At 32.3% G+C, this 23,571-nt stretch overlaps 2 protein-coding genes across 2 annotated transcripts; one reads left to right on the top strand and one right to left on the bottom strand.

Moving 5' to 3' along the window:
* Positions 1 to 589: 589 nt before the first annotated feature.
* Positions 590 to 9,937, bottom strand: GCNT1_5 (Beta-1,3-galactosyl-O-glycosyl-glycoprotein beta-1,6-N-acetylglucosaminyltransferase). The gene is made up of 3 exons (XM_012941187.3): positions 9,833 to 9,937; positions 5,424 to 6,264; positions 590 to 1,609 (listed from the first exon to the last, which is right to left on the bottom strand). The coding sequence occupies exons 2-3, from the start codon at positions 6,219 to 6,221 to the stop codon at positions 1,100 to 1,102; spliced, it is 1,308 nt and encodes a 435-aa protein (XP_012796641.2). The 5' UTR covers positions 6,222 to 6,264; positions 9,833 to 9,937; the 3' UTR covers positions 590 to 1,099.
* A 9,020-nt stretch (positions 9,938 to 18,957) lies between these two features.
* Positions 18,958 to 21,501, top strand: GCNT1_4 (Beta-1,3-galactosyl-O-glycosyl-glycoprotein beta-1,6-N-acetylglucosaminyltransferase; the record flags this gene model as incomplete). The annotated part of the gene is made up of 2 exons (XM_012941188.3): positions 18,958 to 19,962; positions 20,989 to 21,501. Exons 1-2 carry the CDS (start codon positions 19,147 to 19,149, stop codon positions 21,499 to 21,501), a joined length of 1,329 nt encoding a protein of 442 aa, XP_012796642.1. The 5' UTR covers positions 18,958 to 19,146.
* Between the last annotated feature and the right edge of the window lie 2,070 nt (positions 21,502 to 23,571).

The raw sequence follows: 23,571 nt of genomic DNA, 5'->3' as shown, positions 1-23,571 counted from the left end.
CGTAAAACGAGTGGTAAAAGTACTTCTGTATGGTATTCAGAATGAAAAATTGCTTTCTATCATCAACGAGTAAAAATGATAGTGTTTAACATATCGAATACTTGATTGTCTTCGTGTAGATTTTACATAACAAGAAAATCAAAACCAATACTAAATCTTAATCTTAAATCCGGAAACAAACCTTAACATGATAACGCTAAAATTTATAGACGAACTATTCACATTTACGACGACTCCTATTAGATACTTTCTGGAGGTTCAACCATCTATATGTCTATAAAACATCTCTAAATTATAGCTCACTCAAACGAATTGTTCGTTAATCGAAATCTAATCCCAATCCTAAAGACCTAACCTTGATCAAGAATAGTGTGTGTCTCGTAAAATTCTATTTATGTGGTTACAAAGGTTTCGGAATACAAGTAGTTTATTTTCACATCGACGTATTTATACACCGTCACTTCTTCCATTTACAGACAGTGCAACATGTTGGAAGCCTTAGTAAATTTGTAATATTATTGTTTATTTTCATAACCTATCCAGCTACAGGAACTGTTTTGCTATTGGTCAAGAACTGGCTGGTAACCCTTCTTGATTGTTCTAAGTCCATCTCTATGCTATACTCTCAGCTGTTACCTAACTTGTAATATCTGCGGTGTGAGGTATTGGTGAGGTAACTTTATTGGAACTAATCGAAAGCAGAAGTTTTATCGGGTCTTCCTAGAAAAAACTTGCTAGTTATTTTGAATTCAATTTGTTAGTTTTAAAGATGAGCAAACAATTCGTCGATGACAACCTTAGGGTTAAGAAAATGTTATTCAGTCTGCTGGAAAAAGTATTCTAGTCACAGATTTGTTTTAGTAGATAACGGTGAAAAGTCTAAAACGGGAAAAGAAAACTGTAATATTTTTGCAACAGTTTTCAAGTAAAATTATCACTTACAATAATCATTTTATAAGATTGTAATTCTCTGTGGTGGTTTATACAATTAATAGCGTTTTCAAAAATAAGTAAAATTTGAACTATTAAAATGAATCAACATGAACAAATGAAAGTGAACATAAGTTGACTGTGATGATCAACTAAGCGTTTTGTGAAATTAGATATGATTTTGTGAACAATGCAATATAGAGTAATGTGTGAGATTAAAACTTGGATCTAATTGTTTACTTGTCATTTCGTTTAAAACTTTCTTCATGATATAATACTCTGTGCAGTCATATGCAATCGGTTCAAAATCATCATGAAACTTATTGGCGAAGAATTCAACTCGTGACGTTATGTACGGAAGGTTGTTTATGCCTATAATGCAAACAATACGGCGCACTCTTGGACTTTTGCAACCTTCATGATACCATGTTACATAACGAGCTATGAAAATTTTCCGTGGATCCGAATGATTAGTAACATGGATTTCATTACAAGCACCAGGGGCACCAAGTAGTGGATTATGAGTTAGTGTAGGAAAAAATAGTTCATCTGGATGTTTTCTTAAGTGTCTTTCTTCTTTCATCGCATTGAGAATTTCGTTTGCTTTTTGATCAGTTTGATAGAAGTGAACAAACTCGCGCTTTAATGCCATGTAAAAACTTCCCTTGGTCCAAATAATCTAGAAAAGACAAATGGTTCTAGAGATAATGTTATTGTGACAAAATACATGATTCCACTCACACACACACACACATGTATACTTATATACGAACAAAGCCGCACAACGATCTATTCATTACAAAAACTTTTCATGTGTTCAATAAGGAACGCCTTATCATCTTAAATGAATAAAATGTTTGTTTGAAGTGTAGCAATAACAAATTATATTTGTTATGAGTATTATATTAGCTTTTTCAATCGATAGTCATTAAATCTAATCGGCTTTTCATAACACTGATTCATTTTATTTGATTTCTTTTAAATACATCTCTTTAATAGATGTAATTGTTATTTGAAGTGTGCAAAATGTATGACCTAATCAAGCGAAACTTAGTTACATGTTAATCTCTATCTCTAGCGATTTACATCACTTCATTCAGGAATATAACCTCAAATAGATTATAGTGACTATATTAACTGGAGATCAAGGGACAAATTACACATCGAGTTCAATATTATAAAGATTAGTGGTATTCGTATGATACTGATGGTTTTCGCCAAATGCTCAGTAGATTACTGACTGCAACATTATGGATTGCATAATTAAAATGTTCACTCTTAAATAATGGGTTTGAAGTCATCATTAACTTGTAAGTTTTATATTTAGGAATTTCAGATTGATCCCCATAGTTTTAACCCGTGCTATAGACTGAAGTGAACATCCGTGAGACGAACGCTGTTTATCCCTTCAGATATGTACTTTCCAACTTCACGGAAGGAAGTTAAAAAGAAAATTATTAATTTTACGTCATAGCCTAGTTGCATTGTTCATACGTGGTTATTAATTAAGTTTCTTGGTTATATTCTTCGTGCTTTAATATAGATTGGTATCCAACTAAAAATCAACTAGTACTCACTATCTTTTTTTTCTATTTCGGAACCTTCCAAGTATTGTATGTGTATAGTGATAACGGGCAGTAGTGATCTATATTCGGCTGTTTTCGGAGCAAGATAGTTATATTTGATGGCATTGTGTAATTTTAACGCTATATTGCCAATTGATTGTAGTTGAGTATATAGACTATTGAGTTGTAATTTGGTGGCTTCAAGATTATGAGATAGCCATTAGACAAAACAGTCGCGACGTCTTTCCAAAGCAGAGTTATAAGTGTAGACTCTTAAGGATTTCCATACTTGTGATAAACAGCTATCTAGCTCTCCTTAGTTTCCAATGCTACCTTAATTAATGCTCGTTCTTAAGGAATACTATTTACACAGTTTAAATTGAATACTTAAGTTTGAAAGAATGAAACCGTTGTTTACAAATTAACGACCATAAACTGACTATTGATGAAACCTACACGATTTCATTCTCAAGTTTAAGGTAACTTTAATGTAAAATCAAAAACTTTTGAGAGTTGACTTCTACATAGGACGAGTGCATTAGTTGGATCTGAAGCGTTACCAAAATTTAAAAACCTAATCAAAAATTAGGTTGGACTTCTAAAGCACTGCTTAACTGAAATTAAATATTTCATACACATAGTTCCCTTTATTATCTTAGAGAGAGCAAGAACAAAGATTGGTGCAGAATAATATGAATTCATTTTATTTCGTTAGGTTCTCATCAGCTGCTTACAATCTAAAATATTTGAAAATCAAAGTTATTACAGACATTGACATATTTATACATAAGAATGTGATTAAGGATGAATACATGTGTATTATGATGTAGCGAAGATTCAGATAGAGTTAATGAGGTCATAAAATGTTTGATTCGAATAAATAAATAAAGTTTGAGAGCGAAAGTTCCAGAACATTGAAATAGTGATTAGAACTCATGAAAATAGATTAATGGTAATAAAGAAAATATGAATTGAAATCAGTCAGTTATGTATGATGTAAATTAAAAGAGTGGGAGTAATGACGCAATAAATAAATAGAGAAATAAATGAATAAAAGGGGTTGTTGTTACCAGGGTAAAGAAAGATTTATTACTGTCTCTTTTTGTGTACATAGATCTGGTTTTAAACGTTTGATTGCTATAGCTTCGGCAAACTTCAAAAGGTTGGAGCTTGATTGTTTGTTAATCATCTTGAAGAACTTCAGTATGCCAAGAAGAAAGGATGTTACAGTTCAACTTTCAGTTTATAAGAAAGACACATGGAATGGTAGTTATCTCAATTTCAATAGCTTTTGTCCAATCAGTTACAAAAAGGCACTGGTCAAAACACTGTTTCACAGAACAGAAAGAATATGTACTGCCGACACAATAGAACAGGAAGTTATGAATGTTAAAAAATGTTTAAAGAATAACAGATACCCACTGAAATTTATTGAGAAATATGGCAAAAGTGAAAATAAAAAACCCAAAGAAATTACAGCAACTAAAAAGACTATTTTTATTCAACTTCAATTCAAAGGTGACAATGTCACAGGATCAATCAATATGAGACTAAAAACTGCACTGACAAGAACTTATCCTGCAGCGAAATTGATTGTCCTGTCCAAAACAACACGTTCTTTGACACAATCAAAGATCGACAGGTATCCCTTTCATGTTACCACCAACTGTGTATACAAATTTACATGTATCTGCCAAAGCAGTTACATTGGTAGAACAGAAAGGAGAGCCTACGTCCGATTCAAAGAACATATTCCGAAAAGTTTAAGACTAAATGGATTAAAAGAAACCAGCAGTGCCATTACAAGACATCTCCTTGACACAGGACATGAAGTTGATATACGTAAGTCCTTCAAGATGGTTAACAAACAATCAAGCTCCAACCTTTTGAAGTTTGCCGAAGCTATAGCAATCAAACGTTTAAAACCAGATCTATGTACACAAAAAGAGACAGTAATAAATCTTTCTTTACCCTGGTAACAACAACCCCTTTTATTCATTTATTTCTCTATTTATTTATTGCGTCATTACTCCCACTCTTTTAATTTACATCATACATAACTGACTGATTTCAATTCATATTTTCTTTATTACCATTAATCTATTTTCATGAGTTCTAATCACTATTTCAATGTTCTGGAACTTTCGCTCTCAAACTTTATTTATTTATTCGAATCAAACATTTTATGACCTCATTAACTCTATCTGAATCTTCGCTACATCATAATACACATGTATTCATCCTTAATCACATTCTTATGTATAAATATGTCAATGTCTGTAATAACTTTGATTTTCAAATATTTTAGATTGTAAGCAGCTGATGAGAACCTAACGAAATAAAATGAATTCATATTATTCTGCACCAATCTTTGTTCTTGCTCTCTTTAAAATGAAATTTAATAAATTAACATTTAACTGTATAATCTATTCAGTTAATAAAATGATTTGAATGTGATGAATATTTTTTAATTCGTGTCTGTAGACTAATATATTATTTTTGTAAATGAAGTGTTGGAAAACCGGATGTTTCACTGATATGTATATGAATAGTGTATTCAATAATGGTTTTCAGTATGATGTGATGATGAGCACTCGAGTGAAAAAATTTCTAGTAATAATGGTATCTCAAAAAAAGATTTTAAATCTCCTATGGATACAATCATCACCTGAACAAAATTCAACAAGTGGATATAAATACAATAAATTAGACTAGAAACCTAGTCTGTAAATTTGGTTAACTACTCAGAAATACAAAACAATCAAATGCATTTATAAAAAATAACTTTGATTTAACATGATAAAGGCTTCTTCATGGTTGCCCCAACTAGACATGCAACGCATGGTTCATAACTGTATTTACTTTATTATTATATTAAGTTCCAATAGAGAAAATCATTATCAAGATCATAATAACTATAAAACTTACAGGAAATGAGAAATTCTTTTTAGGCCAACGTGAAGGGTTGAAATTTGGACCTAAGCCTTCAACGACATTTGATCCGTTTATTGCTTTCAATGCTGCAACCAACTCCCAGTTTGTCCTCAAAGGTAATTCTTGTCCATTCAAATTCAATAGATATTTCCACATATAGTCTGTGTTTTTTATTAATTTGTCCGCACATACAAGAAACGCTTCAAGTAAGGAATAATATCCCCACTGAATATTTATACTTTCTGTCCGGTTCAACACCATAACATTTAAACCAAAACATCGGGCCAACTCTAACACTTGATCATAAAATTCAATTGGGGATTTAGAATCTACATGAATACAATACAAATTATGTGGTCTGTATATCAGTCGAAGTAGACGTGATACTTGTTTAATGTTTTGATGAACAGATAAACTGAATGCTAAAGGAAATAGTTTTTCTTCAATTGAGGATTGAATGACATGACCATGGAACAATTTAAACTCTTCACATTTATGAGGATTTGATAAATACATAGAGCTTTGGTCCCGATTTGACTGAATACTTTCAAAAACTCCATTATTGGGATTCACACCTTTGGTTGTGAGCAAATATTCACAAATTTTTTTAACTTCACTGTATTTTTCTGTCTGAAACTGATTTAAATCATTGCTGACTCCAATGAACGAATACAGTAGACAAAACAGCATGAGGACTGACAAAATTAGCAAACAATTCAATATTAACCTTTTCATTTGAATATAATGATGAGATCGTATTGTGAACGTTTTTATTTCATGTGTAAACATCATTTATCCAGTTATTGAATATACACATTCAACTATCTGACTTTATCTGAAAGAGAAACCAGAATATGAGAATGACTCAAATTGAATGTTATTTAAATACGAGAAGAAAATATCCATAAATACTTCTGAAACCAACTATTAGACAATTGACAGGTATACCATAAACAAGTGGTATGATTACACACAAATTTTGAGTTTAAAAGAGAACACTCACAGACAGATTCATCTAAATGTTTGACCTCAATAAATCGTAGTATAATTGTGCTTATTTGACATTTACGGATTCACAATAATCTGTGCATGACTTAAAAATGTTACTCACTACACCTACTGACATATGTATATATAATTTAATTGGATGAATAAAGTACTGTTTAAAAGTGCTATCGTAGTGGACGGAAACTCAAATACGGCAAACCAGTTTATTATTTTATACAAAAGCACACAATGCCTTTGTAGAATATGAAGTACATACATTAAATACATCATTTGTACTCCATCATCCTCTCAATTCTGTTGTTATTCCGATAGCACTCTTCTTTCCATCCTCTTCTCTCTATTTCAGTCTTCTTCTGGTTAACATTTTAACTCCAATTCCTACCAAACACTACTTATATCTGTCCGCATAAGTAGCGTACAACACACTATATATATTCTCTAATTCATAGATTATTTATTAGTACACAATGTTAATACAATCCAAACGGAAACTGTTGGATTAGGCTTGTTAGTTATGCTTTTGGAAAGTGTGTATATTCATATATTTTAGTTTCCAGCAAATTTTAGAATAACATATCAGTTTGAATCCTAGACTTATTAAATTACGAACTTTCTTAGTGTATATGGTACATTTTCCCATTTATAAATAACAATTAACTAATTAACGACATATCTCTTACTATTTTGATAAACATGTTTCAGATGTTATGATTTGTAATGTTTTTCACACTGTTTTTCCATTATTTTCTTATAAGAATTGTGGAGGTCAGTATTCGTCCTGATAACCGCCCGACGGTGTATAAATCAGAGGACGAATATGAAGCATTCATTACGTTTATTGTTACACCACACACAGATCACCAAAACCACAGGCACACGAATCAAGAATGATATGCGAGTGCCGAAGAGCAAACGAACTAGTGAGCGAGTGAGTCAATGAACATTATTAAAATGTACACATATATTAACTGTTCTACACGATTCCTCCATTCTATGAAATGATTATTGTATGATAAATACTAATGAATAACAATCTCTTTACTGAATTAAATCTTTTGAACATGATAGTCGAATAGCATAGATCTTTTATGTTAATTTAGATATTAGACACAGGAACATTCTAGACTGTATTGGAATATTTTTCAGATACATCTATTATTTTCAAATTATAAAATGTAAGGTGGTTATGGTACATTTGTCAATAGTGTGTTTTATATTTTATTTGTAATTCAGAATAATCAGGAAGGGGGTTTTGTGGAGATTGTAGTAATTTAATAGTTGAACTCATGAGTCAATTAAAGCTAGACCACCACCATGGAAAACCTGGAAGTACTGGACGGCCGTTTCGTCATAGTATGGGACTCCTCAACATCACATTAGAGTTTGATCACTAACATACTGTCACCATTCTCAGTAATGTTCGTTTTAACTTTTATTACCCATCTTATTTGTAGCATAATCTATTTAAGTAATTTAGTAATCTAATATTATTTTTACATTTGTCTTACTAATTACTCATTATTATTTCTAAAAACAACGTCAAATGTTCATATTTCGATTTCAATCTTACTCAACTGCTATTCTTGTTCTTAAGTAATCACTTGTAATAAGTAAACGATTATGTAACGTTGTTTCGGCTTTAATTTTAAATTTGTTGAACTAATAGTATTGAGATACATTGGTAAATTGATTCTTCACTATTTATTTAGTATTGATTTTTCACTAGATCTTAAAACCTATATATCAGTGTAGAGCGATTAGAATGAACAAATTGAAGCGAAATATTTCTCCGCTCAACTTTTAACGATTCTCATTATGCTTATATCTCATTTTTGTACTAAATCTGCCGGTAGAAAAGTACAGTTAAGAAGGTAAATAAGTATCTTGTCTTTCAGATGTACACATACAATTTCAATTCATTGAATTTATAGAAAAAATGACGGCTTAGATCAGTTGAAATAAATGCAAAATAGCGCAACTAGCAGAAATTTAAAGAGAGAAATCTATATAATATCCACTAAACAGGAAAAATACTTATAGATGGTTAATATACTACTCAATAAAACAAAAGTAGTAATTATATGAATAAGACAATAATCTTCAAAAAATAGTAAGTATTTAGTGTTAACTACATACTTAAAATTACCGTAAGTTGACTCACCAAGCTCAGGTTGGTTTGTATTTAGTAGCTGGGGTTGTCGATTGACAACAGATAAACGCCTTCTATCAGGTGGAAACTCCAGATCACATAGTGACTGCACTACAGATAAATTCAACTCTGAATACTGACACTTCAAAGCACAGATATTCACGAACAATTAACTTGTTTTTCGGATAAATAAGTTATTGTCCATTTAAATTCCATTACTTAATGAATAGCTTGTTGCTGTTTGAAGCGTTATACACTCTACTTGATTTGAAAATTAACTTTGAGATGCAGGTGTATCCAGAGGAAAAGTCCTGAACAGGAGGAAACGAGTGTACTTGCTTACTTACGCCTGTTACTCCTCGTCAAGGAGCATAGGCCGCTCACCAGCATTCTCCATCCAACCCTGTCCTGGGCAATCCTTTCCAGCTCCTTCCAGTTGTTATACATCTTTTTCATATCTGCTTCTATTATCCGACGTAATGTGTTCTTAGGCCTTCCTCTTTTTCGCTTCCCTTCAGGATTCCAAGTTAGGGCTTGTCTCGTGATGCAGTTTGACGATTTGCGTAATGTATGTCCTATCCATTTCCATCGTCTTTTCCCAATTTCTTCTTCAGCTGGAAGTTGGTTTGTTCTCTCCCACAGAAGGATTTTGCTGATCGTATCTGGCCAATGGATGTTGAGTATCTTGCGTAGACAGCTATTTATAAATATCCGGTGTTGTCTATTCCATCTTTGGCATTTAGATCTCCCATCAGAATGGTGAGGTCGTTTCTTGGGCAATACTAGCCACGGTCCAAAAAACAATATGTTAGAGCGTATCCAAAAAATAGATTTTAATTTTAAGTAAGTAAGCTGCGAAGCACTAGATGGCTGTTTTATTCCTAGTATAGGACTTCTCAACAGTGTTCATCCACGATCCCACCATGTGGTATTCAAACCCAAGATCTACCATTCTCACACTCGAACGCTTATCCACTAGACCACTGATCAGGCATCTAAAGGTGTTAATGCCCGGGTTCGAATCCCGCTGGGCAGGGTCGTGGATGTGCAATGCTGAGAAGTCCCACAATAAGACGAAAGGAGACAAAACCTGACTCACACGTCTGCGTGGTGTCTCCTGGATAGCGGGACGGATGACCCATAAACTAACATTTCATACAATTACTTCTATATGATGTTAAATACTTAATTATTATCAGTTAAAATTACAGTTAGATAATATCAACTTTTCATCTGATAAACTAACCTGCGCTTCTCCATGGTAGTAATAAGAACAAAATATTAAAAGGCAAGTGCTACCTAATTTCTAACCAAATACTTGTTAAAATCTTAAGGAATGTTCACGAAAAATTAATCATAGTGTTGTAAATATATTTATTTTCACAAAATATTATTATACAATCAATGTGAAATCCAATTTACTTCAATCGTTTACTAAGTTTTTATGTATAAAGACCAATGTACAGCATAAAATAACTCAGTTTTTCTTTTTAAAAAAAAGTAGCAAACTAACAATCTGGTTACATTGTAATCATTTGCGTAATCACATTATGTAAAGTTTTGGTATGGCTATAATTCATGAATAACCTTTGTGCTAATCTAAAGTGATCTTGCGAATGTCCACCTACTAACTAGGATTAAATGAGGGTTATAAAGTGGTACGAAGAATAATGACTATGATTTACAGTTGATGATTACGGTTAGGAACTAGATTTAAGGTTTTCATCTTCAACTGATATTAGCGGAAATACCAAAACTTTATTTAGTTTATTAGATAAATGAATTTCACGTCAGAATTCAAACACCCGTTATCTTATGCCTGATTAGTTCATCTATAAATTCTAGTCTCACCAAAAATATTGTATGAAATAAATGGTTATCATAAGTAAATAATGTTCAAAAGAACCATTTAGAAAAAACGTCCAAGTGTATATCATTAATTTATGGACAATAATAGTTTGTGCAACATTTTTCTCATCAACTAAACTGGGTTTTTTTTTATTTAACTGTATTATTCATTCATGAAATTATTATTCATTATTTAATATACACTAATTTTGATTTTCAGTAAATTTTATATATTCAAAGATGGGTGATGGTTAGCAGTGGAATTCAGGACGCACGTTTCATCCTTATTTGGGACTCGTCAGCTGGATGTACCTGCATCTCAGAGTTAATGTCTACTCCGGGACTCGAACCCACTACCATTCGCTTCAAACACCATTGCATTATCTACATAGATACTGGGTTCTGATAGCCATCTACTTTTGTAAAAGAGTGTAGATTAAAAATTTTTTTGATGTTGCTTGCTTGTTATTTTGCCTCCTGCTAGCCACTATCTATCTTTGCTTATAAAGCTTGTGATTTAAGGCAATATTGAGGTAATGAGTACATTATGCACATATGCCAATAAGAAACTGATCAATTACACAGTTTTAAACATCAATGGGAAGATACAAGTAAAACAATACCAAACGAATTTAAATGTTATATATTGTTTGTTAATTTTTATAAGTAATTTTAAATGTATTAAAACTGTGTTAATCAAATGAATTCAGTCAAACGTTTATTTGCTAATTAAATAAGTCAATGTATTTTTTTTATTTTCTTTTTATTGTATATTTGTCAATCAATTTTATGTAGACAATTTACACAGAAAGAAAACAAGAAAATACTTTTCTGTAAAAACTAACAAATTGTTCAACATAGAAACGTATAATTTTGTTTGTTTTAATCAACGGAGATACAATTTTTAGCCTTTATTGAGTAATATAACAAGTCGTATTCTTATAATGGAGTTTTTTTGTTTTGCAAATCAACAAGCTTTCATCAGCCAGTTGGAATTATTATAAAATCTGAAGAAAATTATGTTATCAAACTATCATATCATATCAACCCAATAAGATTAAATGATAAGTAAAGAATTTGAAATAATTAGTAATGTTAATGTTGATACAATAGGGTTTCCTGTCGACTACCTCCAATCACCAACTAATCTCAATATATAGTGCACACAGTGTCAAGTCAACTAGACTGGTGGTCACATTGCAACATGGTCGATAGCATTCGATCTGCACTAAAAAACGACTTGACACACATGACATTTATCACCACCCAATGATCAATCAATTGTAATACAATAGACTTAAACACGATGGATATAGTTTAATAGTAATTTAAATAAAGCCAGAATGAATATGAATACAGCCTCCTTGTTCATATTTTCAAGTCACTCAATAATTTGATAACAATCCGTTGCAGGATATTGAGAGAAACAACATAATTGAAGTTTTTTGATCTTGTATCCATATTTATTCCGGCTTTATATAAATTCATAAAAGAAACTAATTACATGAAATTTAATAGTAATATTTATATTGGAACATGGAGTTCATGGTGAAATGAAAAGTTATTGCATTTTGGGTCAATCATTACATCTTCGTTAACTATAATTTGAAAGAAAATACCCCAGAGACGAAAGAATAGACAGATTTTAAAAAAAAACGAGATGTGTAATGTTTCTTCTAAACCATAAATACTGCATAAAAAAAATCACTATAAAACTTCAATTTGTCTAATTATTCACATGTACCTTTTCTTGAAAAAAATTCTCTGAAACTTTACAAGCTCCTGATATTTATAAAGTATTAACTGTCATTTTAGATCATTTTTAAAAGAGTATAACATTGATATTCAGTAAAGTACCTATTAACCTTTGCCGATTCAACTATTTAAACTGACATTAATCACATAGTAAATTTATTCATTATGAAATTTCAACAAGTAAATAGTGTTAGATATAGGAATTTTTGAAAGTACATTACTACCTTACTACTTACTTACGCCTGTTACTCCTCGTGAGGAACATAGGCCGCTCACCAGCATTCGCCATCCAACCCTGTCCTGGGCGATCCTTTCCGGCTCCTTCCAGTTGTTATTCATCCTTTTCATATCTGCTTTTATTTCCCGACGTAATGTGTTCTTTGACCTTTCTTTTTTCCATTCCCCTTCAGGATTCCAAGTTAGGGCTTGTCCTGTGATTCAGTTTGATGATTTGCGTAATGTATGTCCTATTGGTTTCGTTTGTCTTTTCTTAATTTTCTCTTCAGCTGGAAACTGATTTGTGAAAGTACATTATTGGATAAAAAATAAATTTGGATAATGGTTCATATTTTGATATTGAATTGTATTTCCTTAAAAAAACCTGATGTATCACATCATTTTTGTATAATAAAAAAATATTTTGGAACTGATTCTCGATTTATTGCTACATTTTTATACAAGAAGATGATTATAAGCAGTGATGATTTCAATGTGTGGATTATATTCAATTTACACTACAAATGACTGTATCAGCTTTAAAATTTGAAAAACTTAAAAACGAAACTTTCTGATAATTTTGTAGAAAATATTTGATGTTAGGTCAACTTTTACTCAGACAGTTTTTTGAAACTACCACAGAGAATGTTTATTCCATTAGTATTGTTAGATTAACAGTTGCTACTACTCTACTAGAATCATAGGTTCCTATTGTAGTTTCTACCGAAATCAAATTATTATTGATGACAACACCGGAGTTAATGCGAATAATTTAACCATTTATTTATATATTATGTACAGCTGAATTAGATATGTCCACAGAGCAAGATACAGTTTATTTCAGGTAAGGGCATATTATTTATGCTGCTTATGTCGACAGATATAAGTAGTATGTAACACCAATCAGAAGTGGAAAACCTGACAGCGGAAGGTTGAGATGACCGAATCGAAGAGAACGGTAACGGAGAATAATTGTTATAGCAATAAAGGGACGATGAAGTTTGAGACAGTTGATGGAGGATTTGCAAATGAGGTACTGAAAGTATGGTTTCCACATATGATGACAGTACTGCGTAATTTTGTATTAAGATCTCATCAGTTGTCCCATCTGTTTTCGTTCACAACATTAGTGCAATTACTAATTCGACCAAATGTTTAAAGGGAGACTATATTGCATATATGAAATGAATGGGAAATAATAAAGTAGGGTTAAGTAAATTTATTGAGAAGAATATTCATTAATCATTAATGACTATTCATTTTCGGTTTCTTAGATTTCAGAACACCAAATTAAGAATTATATTATCGAATTTTCAAACGATCTGTTAACGAACAAGACGATCTAGTACTACACTTCCTTCACTTGTATTTGAAATGAATCTGGGTAAAATGAGAAATCTTGTCCTAACATAGCAATGTCTAGTTCCACTGAATCAGAAAAATGCTGTTATCCGATTACATAAACGTTTATTCATTTTTGTAGATACACATGGATATCATTAAACCTTGGTTTTAGTGTGTACACAAGTCTAAGTTTGACACCAGAAGTGGCCATCGTTCCATTCTCACTAGTTATTACTGATTTTTGTTTGAAATAAAGCTGTGTCAGCAGTTAGTCGGATGTATTATTGGCTTACAATAGAGCCAAAGGGTTAGAAAGAAGAAATTGAAAATAGATATTTTCCGTTGATAGTTAGTCGAACCCATAGCATGTTTACAGCATGTAGATATTCCTGAGCACATGCATGTACGCATATCTTGACTGTTGACTTTACTTAAGTGCTTGTGGAATGTAATATGCGTAGTAGTAGTTCGGGATGTCGTAAAGTGTAGTTTGTGTGAATGGAGCTGTATTTCTGAATGCATGTGGTATGTTTACTAAGTAATCTGTTTTCATACTTGAACCAAACAAACAATAATAGTCTCCCACTGCTATGATTATCTGTAAAAACAATGTGAAACAACTAGGTATCCAGAACATGTTTATGCCAATTAATTTAAGTATACAGAGGGTTTGAATTGAAATCTTTTCTATAATACTCATTTGGCGTTGTATGAGAGTACTACTGTCCTCACTTTTGTGACCTTTTTAACGACTTATTTTTTTAGATACTTGAGTTTCCTTATTACAGTAGTTTTATTATGTCGTTTACAATTAAGGCAGTTTGAGTTCATCGTATTTGTTTGTGTTACTTAAATCACTACATATATTCATTATATACTAGATTGTTATGTCACCAGATAATACTGGATTTTTTTCTCAATTAACTAGTTTAGACATGCGAATATAATATGAACGTAAATTAGCTTATATAATATATCATCTCACCTACAATTGTCTGTTCATGTTTAATTTTGTTAAATCTTTCAATGAACTTAATTAACAATGTCATTAGAATAGCAACAATTTGTATATCTTAGTTCTATTATTATTATCATGTCTGTATGGACATATGTGCTTGATTACGTGTTACACCCATCACACGTATCTCTCTTACTAGCTTAAATGTTAATTGTTTAAATCGTTTGATAACTCATTCGTTTCTTATAAATGAGCTCGAATTTTATCAACTCATTTAACTCTTAATTAGCCTTTTTATTTGCTTGCTTGTTTGCATTAAAATTCCATTTGGTATGCTTGTGGCTTAGTGATCAGCTCTGTACAATAATAAGCCGTAGTCAATGATTTGTATTGTCTTCTGAAGTTTATAACGGTTGTTAGGACGAGCGATATACGAAGCCTTAGGAATTATCCCAAATATAATCCACCACGATAGACTCCGATGCATACATTACTATAAGACTTACCTATCCCAGCATCAAACAGTCGTTAACACGTAACTAACTAAACAAGACACTTCTTACTTACTTACGCCTGTTACTACCAATGGAGCATAGGCAGCCGACCAGCATTCTTCAACCTACTCTGTCCTAGGCCTTCCAATTGTTGTTCATTCTTTTCATGTCTATCTCCATTTCTCTGCGTAATGTGTTCTTTGGTCTTCTTCTCCTCCTTTGGCCTTGAGGATTCCAGATGAGGGATTGGCTTGTGACGTAGTTGGGTGCTTTCCTAGTTCTCCACTTTTCCGCCCCATACTGTAGAACCGTCTTGATATTCGTAGTGAAAATTCTGACTTTGGTGTTGGTTGACAATTGTTTTGAGTTTCAGACGTCCTTCATTTGTAAATATACTGCTCTTGCTTTGCCGATCCGCACCTTCACATTTGCATCAGATCCACAGTGTTCATCAATGATGCTGACCAGATCAAATCTTCTCCATCAAGTGTGATTCAATTGATGCATGCTGTGTTGTATCGTAGAATCACTATTTTCCCTTTGTGTATGTTGGGACCTAATGCTGCTGAGGCTGCTTCTACACTGGTCGTCTTCTGCAATTGTTGTTTCGTGTGAGATATAATAGCCAGATGATCTGCGAATTCTCGATCGTTCAGCTGCATCCTGGCTGTCCTCTGTATCCCATGCTTCCCCCAGATGTTGGCATCTTCATGATCCAGTCGATCACCAGGAGGAAGAGAAAGGGTGAGAGTAAGCAACCTTGCCTGACACCGGTCTTTACTTCGAACGAGTCTGTAAGCTATCCATCACACACGATTTTGCAGTTTAATCCATCATAGGAATTCCGTATGAAACAAGTCACTTCATCTAACTATAATCCAAAAACTTTCTTGCTGAAAACTTTACTGACAGGAAGATGAATTTTCTTGTCATCTACCATATAACCACTACCATTTTCATAAATTAGTCGAGCCAGATCATCTAGATAATAAAAAAAGAATTCATTACACACTGATACGAAGTTGTATATTCTTCTTCCAATACAGCTTATTAATTTCTGATCAACATCGTCAACTTGAATAATACTGAGTCGTACAGCCAATATGTAGTTAATTTAGCTGGATTTAGAAGATAGATGACAGCCAAATGCTTATGTAAAAGCGAATAATTTTTCGACTGGGTGTAGTTATGCTTTGGTAAATAACACATAAGTTAGGTTGTTTTGCGACAATGTGCGTAGACAGTTAACCATAGATAAGTTTTACTATACTGTACTTGATTTAAAGAAGTGAAATCTGAATTACGAAATCATTATTAGAAACATTTATTCAAATAGTAGTAAATCAATTCACATCTTCTATATGTTCTTGTTGAGCTACTTCATATAATTCATTAATTCATCTAAGAAATAAAAGAAATATAAATGAGTAATAGAGTATAACGTTACAGAAGGAAAATTAAAATAAACGCATCAGTATTTAACGTACTGCTATCACAGTCTATGATGTACTACTGAATGGAATATAATCCTTCAGGGCATAATGCAAGACCTACCATAATTACCATACTTTTTAGCAGCATTAGGCATGACGAATACTATAGTGTTAGCTTAAAAGTTATGGTACACATTTATGACATGAATATTAGAAGTATAAAATGTGATTCGCATCATCTTATATCAGTAGTTTAGGTGTAAATACGTTTTAACTACAGGAAAATAGGTCTACTTCCTAACCCTTTCATTAAAACCACAATTGCATGATAAAATGCTACAAAATTTGTTATGTCTATGTAGTGTAGCGTGGCGTCGAGTTGAGAATAACTATGAACACCGCTACAGAGAAACACGTGCCAAGTAAATCAGATGGCGAAGGTTGAACGTAACCAAATAAATCCATAAAATCCCCGAGAAGCCAAATATCAGAAGGCAGTTAATGGACCAAGTCGAGATATATTTGCTGGCGATCTCGTGGTATCGAAAGGATACCGAGATCGTGCCAGGATACAAGCTTGGTTACAGAACGTAACCGAATTCGCGCGAAGTCACAATCAAAGTGTAAGAATAAGAATGGAAGCACAATATAGCTGTCATTAGCACAGTCAAACAAAAGCACATTAAAACAAACACTGGTACAGTTGGTTATAATAATAATTGTTTTTATTAAACCAGTCGTGTTCTCGTGATAAATGTGAGTCACTACAGTAGGTTGGTTCTTACTTGGCAGTGTGCAATCTTTTAACCATATAAAAAACGGTTTTTTGTTTGTAATCACTTACACTACACAAATTCAAGCAAATCTTACCAAATATCTTTCGTAATTGGTCAATATACCCTAAAGTGAGGACAATACTCGTCAATGTAAGTTAATTAATCACAAGGCGTAATGTGATATAGAGTTGTAGAGGTTAGTGTTATGTCAAGCCCAAATGGGTTATTCTAGTTTCCGTACTGATCAATTCATTTATAATCTATAAGATAAATAGCTAGCTGAATGCTTCACTGAAAATTTGCTTTTTATGAACTGAAAGAACAATTATATATTTAAACAATATTTTATTTGCAAATATATTTAGTTTACTTTACGTTGAAGTTAGAGTATGAATTCATCGTACTCCTCAAGAGTCCCATATAACAGTCAATCAGTCATTCCAGCGGAAAGTGTAAATATAAGATTGATTATTAACTAGTTGGCCAGGGTAAAAGGAGTGGCTGAACATACTTCTTTTGGATACAAAGCTCTGGCTTTTTCATCTTATAATGTGGTGACGTAATCTGATTAATGTTCATTTTATTCCCAAACTTATTATTATTATTACTGTTATTATTATTATTATTGTCTTTACACTTGATAACCCCTTTTTGAAGAATTTATTCAATATCCACCCCTGAATCTTCTATATTTGACCTAATTATTTTACGTATTACGCAATTTCCGATTTGTAATCACAATATCCTCTCTCTCTCTCTGTTACCCCATGTTGACCATATTTATCCTGATCATTTATCGCACAATTTCATTTCGCTTATAAACTGATTCAAGTTAACACTTCATATTAGTCAGCCCCAACATTAACGATTTTATTTTATATAACAAACAATTCCTGATTCACATATTACAATTTCCAAATGATGAATTTTGCCTTAAATTTGGCCAATTTTATGGATTATTAATCTGGATTTATAATTGTAGAACCTGATGAGAAATTATTGAAAAGAATATTCTTCGTTCATACAATTGTGTTTTAATATCAAATGTAATCGACTCCGATTTTTTTGTTTACATAGCTTCACAAAGTCTATTACATATAGTAGAATGTATTATTGATTTAAAAAAGAACTTTGAAACGAAGAGCAATGTGATCTTAGTTGTTGTGACGTGTGACTGCAGATTAGATGTGCAGCGTTTTATCGATCGATTGAGTGGCACGTAAAACACATACGAACGACCTAGGGTCCCGATTGGACCTGCTTCGCTGTCTTTCCCAGCCAGTTGAGTCCAGAACACAAGTCTCAGCCTCTGAGTTATGAATCATTTATATACCAAACAAACAAACCACATCGTACCATAAAATAGAAAACAATATTTGTACAATATTTAACAAGTGAAACAAATATCGACCAATAGGGAATGCCAATTTAAAGTCCAAGGACACTATTAGACTTAACATGATAATGATTGGTATATTTTTCTGCACATCCTAACATCAGTAAACTTTGTGTTAGAGCACGTTTTAACTAGCACAGAAACATGATTCAAATGGAAAATGTAAACAGATATAAAGTGTGAAAGCTTAAACAATAACTTATAAATTTAAAAGTAATGAAAAGGTGATCCAGTTCGTTTTGATTTCTTCAACATTCATAGTCAAACTATAAACTCATTTTATCAACCAGTCAATGTAATCGACCACAAAGAGAACAAGCTGAATCACCTTGAAACTAACATGAAATACTGTTCCTTAAATAACTCACTTAGAAATAAAGTATGCTTAATTAATATTGCAAACAACCACACAAACAGTCTGAGACGTAAACTATTTCGGATCAGTTCCATTTCATTACTCATCACATCGCTTACAGTTACATATTACATATCATGTGCAGCTTATTACGAATTTATGTTGAAGGAATTCAGTTTAGTAAATAATCGCATATGTCAATACTTATTCTCAAAGAACTTGAGTTGGCTGGAGTACATGGTGGTGAGAAGTATTCACTCACCATCAAACGGGGACTACTCAAATTTGACGAACTCTCATGCATGCAGTGAATTCAAGTTATTTCGTGGTGAAGTTGTTCAGTCGACAGTGGAAGAAAAACAATTCCCTCTTGCATTCAGTTTAGCTATTCATCAGAATATTAAACAGGCAGCTCGTCTCCTTCGTCTAATTTACAGATCACATAATTTGTACTGTATTCATGTGGATTCTAAATCACCACAAGTTTTTTATAATGAGGTGATGGAGTTGGCTAGATGTTTCGGTTCGAATGTGATGGTGGTGAATCGATCGGAAAGTGTGGATGTTCGGTGGGGATATTATTCCATACTGGAAGTGTTCCTTCTATGTGCAAAGAAGTTGATAAACAACAGTGAGATTAATTGGAGGTATATTCTGAATGTGAGTGGTCAAGAACTACCACTTCGCACCAATTGGGAATTGGTTGCCTTGTTGAAAGCGATAAATGGGTCGAATATAGTTGAAAATTTGGGACCTGGACATAATCCAGAACGTTGGCCAAATAAGAATCTCACGTTCCCGGTAAATTTCGTTGTCTTTGCTATGTACATCATAATTTATTATAGTATTTATGAACTGCCTAGTCATGATTAATCGTGACGTCGTAATTCCAATGAAATTTACTGTAAGAGACCAGTTTACCGCTTCGGACATGCAAAGAAAAATGAAATCGGATGAAATGTTTTGTAGTGGCATTTAGTGAGTTAAATGAATCACAGTATTTAAACATTAGGAGATTTGTCTGAACGCTTTAACCGAAACACTTTGTGGGAGCATACATTAGTCGAGGATAGATGATGAGGTTCGAAATAAGTTCACTGAGACTAAACAGTGACCAGTTTATATCATATAAAGCCTAATAAGTAGCTCAGAAATAATGTATAAAGAAAGACCAATGTCAACGTTTGGAAAGTGAACCAATATTCTAGATCTTGCTTCAAATAAGACTACATTTGTGATAGAGTGAGTTAACATGTTATAATTGAAAATGCAATGCTTAGTTTGATTGCGTAACCAGCTTTCCTTTTGTCAAATAACACATTCCACTAAATAGTATCTGCATCTGTATAAAAAATCAGTTTATTTTATTTCTTACCAATATAAAAGGAAAGAAGAGTATTTTAAGAAATCTACTTTTACATGCCTTAGTGAATTGTCGGAAGGTCCACATATAGTATGAAGTCAGTGTTTCATTGTTGGCGTCAGCACAGTGCACTCTATCAGATAATAAATGGAATGTGTAAATAATTTGACGATACCATTAAAACGGTTATTAATATTTTCATTCTTTCTACTGTGTGAATCAGTAGTCAGGATTTCCAATGCTAACAATGTCGAGCTGATTTAGACATTTAGTGATTCAGTTAAATATTAATGAGGAATGTCCACTAAAATGTTAGTTGTAATACCGAAATTTTTTACAATTTAGTGTCCTGCTACAATTGAATGGATAAGATGTAACATTAGATGGCTTTTTCTTCAGTTTAATTGTCTCTGAATAAATGAAGTTATTCATCAGGTTTCATTGATATATCTTATAATTTTAAGATCATTTGGAGTAAAGGAAGCTTTTACATGGCGTTAAGGCGTGATTTTGTTGATTTCTATCAGAATGATCCAAAAGCAAACGAATTACTTGACGCAATGAAAGCAGAAGAACATTTACCGAAGCATCCGGATGAGCTATTTTTCTCTACATTGAATTACAATCCATTACTTGGAGCTCCTGGTGCTTGCAAAGAAGAATATCTTACAAGTGACTTTGATATACGAGCGATGTACATAGGGCGTTTTGTAAGGTGGGCCTATAGATCCTGTAGACGTGGAAAAATTAGAAATGGTATATGTCTTATCGGTATTTCCATGCTTCCGAGTATTCCAAAGCGAATGGAACTTTTCGCCAACAAATTTAGTGAAAATTTTGAACCGATCGCTTATGACTGTACAGAGAATTACATCATGGAAAAGGTTCTAGCAGAAATGAGAACTAATCAACTCAGTTCAAATTTCAATGTGAGCTTTTACTCACAACTCTATTGTTCACAGGACCATATACACTGAAGATTTACTAAATGAGTCTATGAGTTACTGGCTCACAATATTTGAAATATTTTTGTTGGAACACTGTATGACTAATCATTCATATTTGATTTCCCCTATGTAAATTCGTTTTCATTTCGTTCACAATACTATTGTCTATATTGTTCTGCTCATGTGATTTATTGTATATATGTATAGTTATATATGGAAAATATTTGTCTATAGGAGTACAGAAAAGATTGCATCACAAACATGGATTCGAGGATAAATAACAAATGAGGTTACGTACTAATCCATATATTTTCCATATATAACTACATATACGAATGTACAGCTCAAGTAGATGATTTCGTCGAAAAGAAAATTTTCTTTGCTGAATTCTCTTTTTCTTATTCAATGACACTATGGGCTATTTTAATTACTGTATATAATGAAGCTCAAAACGGATGATGGTTTGGATAGTGAGACTAGCCACTGCTCATGGTCGATTTGTAGTGTACATTTTGATTTACATATGGATAACGTTATGTATCTGTCAATTTCTCAATTCATGCCTTATTTTATGACAACATTGTATGAGGTCGGAAATGCGAGCCAATGAATTTTACCTAATCTATTCTGATGGTATCATTTAAGCTGCTTAACTTGAATACTGTGAATTCTTGCTTGCTTTTGGGTTGTATCAGCCAACCAATGAATGGTTCAAAATAATAATTAACCCGATGTTTAGTTGTCTTTGGTTTGTTTTTCGATAACGATACTAATATTAGAAAACATGTGTAAATTGAATTACGAAAATTCTCGAGATTTAGCTGTTTGACGAAACATTCTTCAAAAAGACCTGTTACATTAATAACATACAGTATAAATAGGTCTTTACGTAAATACATTTCATGTTAAGATCAAAGATATGAAGTGTCATTCTGTAATGATATTTTGCAATTTTCGAAAAGTTAAGATAATACAGGGAAACTGATGTATAATAGTCAACGGTCTTCATTTTCAAACAGTAGAATTTAACAAAACTTGAAAGGTATAGTGGATGGAACTTTGGAACTATGCAAGTGATCAGTTATTTTGCTTATTTACTGACATATATGTATAGCATTCAGCACTTTAATAATAAAATTTACTTGAGTCACTTAAGGATTAGTAGATTTTGCTGCACAAAACAATGAATGTAATCTTGAAATTATCATCAGCTTGATTTTGTTATATCTAGAGCTTAGATTTTTAATACATCTCGTATAACTTGAACAACTCGGACGGTAAAACCCACTAAGTCGCAGATGAGAAGACAGAAGACAAGTGAAAGGAATGCTATTCCAAACAGTGTCATTTATGGTACATACAAGGGGTTATTAGCACTTGTTCAATAGGGAAGCTACATGTAGAGATTCTGGAATAGTCTTCCAAAAGATAATTGTATGGAATATCTTCGGCTCTTTCTGAGATTCTTAGAGCTTTCTTGAGTTTACCCGTGGACCATCCTCACAGATTGATTAAATCATATTAATGACATTAACTGCTAACACATTATAGATAATAGTTTGGAACATAAACCTTATTATTATGTTTATTTACTCAGTTGTTAATATCTTATATCCATGAAATTTATGTTTTATGTTAAACAAATTGGTAATTCGTGAAATTTTCAGTTTCTGGTTACTAACGTCTTTAAAACTATTTCGTGAGTCAAATGAAGGGAAAGTGATACAATTACTCTAGAGTTTATTGATATCATAATGAAGTAATCACTTTATACTTTACTGGTGAACGTAAATCTAAACATTTAAAATGGTCATTCAATGTTAAGATGTATATAAACGTTTCCTCAATCTTTATGGTTTGTATTTAGAATCTACTTTTGAAACTTAATAGTCCTTTATAAGATGTATAAGAAAAACCTAATAAATTGACAAAGGTAAAAATGCAAATTAACTAGTATTTTATGAATGAATATAATCACTTTGCAATAATGCTGAATAAACTTAAAAAACATAATAGAACCTCCAGTGAAGACTTGTTTAAATCTTTGAAAACACAACTTATTAGGTACCTAATCGCAGAAAAATTCGATCATTTTTATAA

The sequence above is a fragment of the Schistosoma haematobium genome, chromosome 1, assembly GCF_000699445.3.
Source record: "Schistosoma haematobium chromosome 1, whole genome shotgun sequence".
Taxonomy (NCBI): domain Eukaryota; kingdom Metazoa; phylum Platyhelminthes; class Trematoda; order Strigeidida; family Schistosomatidae; genus Schistosoma; species Schistosoma haematobium.
Note: the sequence above shows the minus strand (reverse complement) of the source record. Positions and strands in the feature narration are given on the sequence as shown.

Excerpts from the sequence above, each read along its gene's own strand:
- GCNT1_5 (XM_012941187.3), bottom strand. The coding sequence starts at position 6,221 with ATGATGTTTACACATGAAATAAAAACGTTCACAATACGATCTCATCAT. Across the intron at positions 1,610-5,423 it reads AAAAGAATTTCTCATTTCCT|ATTATTTGGACCAAGGGAAG; the intron begins GTAAGTTTTATA and ends TGTCTTTTCTAG.